Here is a 627-nt window from a genome sequence, read left to right as displayed (position 1 = left end):
GTAATATGTTGGCGCTATATAAATCCTGTTTATTGATAATAATATATAAAACATGTTTTTAGAGTCAGACTTACCATCTGGCTTTGCACTGCTTGGCAGATTTTCTGTGTAGCAGGGATGCAATACGAGACCACTGGTTTTTGCCATATTTCATAACAGCAGCTTTAAGAATTTCATCCTGTGAGAAGAAAAAGCAGAACGATTTATATTGTATGAGACCATACTGGGGGCAACCATTCCATTTAGGTTTCTAAACCTAAATTAGATGTACTTACCTTTTATAATCCCCCCACCATACATTATTGCTATTTGGCTATCCTAAAACTCGGGATTCTGAATGCCCCAAATTCATACACTACTGAAGCCAAAGGGGAAAAATATTTGGTTTGTTCTGGTATCTGAAGAATAACTACAACATCCAAACAAAGCAAAATGTCATGAGATGTCTGAGGAACATTGTGCTTATTTTAAAGGCAAGGGAGGGGAAATTATTGCATTTTATAAGGCAACACGGGAAAACCTGTAACTAGCTTTTTGTGGTCCCTTCATTTTTTATCATATAATGGTGACACAATAAATAATAGAAATCCATGCAGATAAAGCAGTGGGCGTATAATGCTCAGATCA

At 36.2% G+C, this 627-nt stretch overlaps 1 protein-coding gene across 1 annotated transcript in view; it reads right to left on the bottom strand.

Annotated features, from left to right (window-relative positions):
• The window catches only part of CDC5L (cell division cycle 5 like), a gene marked incomplete at its 5' end in the record, with an annotated part of 25,347 nt that extends 25,169 nt beyond the window's left edge, over positions 1–178 (bottom strand). Inside the window, 1 exon segment of the mRNA XM_072407406.1 lies at positions 75–178. Within this exon segment, the coding sequence (XP_072263507.1) occupies positions 75–178 (104 nt within the window).
• Between the last annotated feature and the right edge of the window lie 449 nt (positions 179–627).

This window comes from Pyxicephalus adspersus, chromosome 4, assembly GCF_032062135.1.
Source record: "Pyxicephalus adspersus chromosome 4, UCB_Pads_2.0, whole genome shotgun sequence".
NCBI lineage: Eukaryota > Metazoa > Chordata > Amphibia > Anura > Pyxicephalidae > Pyxicephalus > Pyxicephalus adspersus.
The sequence above is the reverse complement of the archived record's forward strand: the minus strand, read 5'-3'. Positions and strand labels throughout refer to the sequence as shown.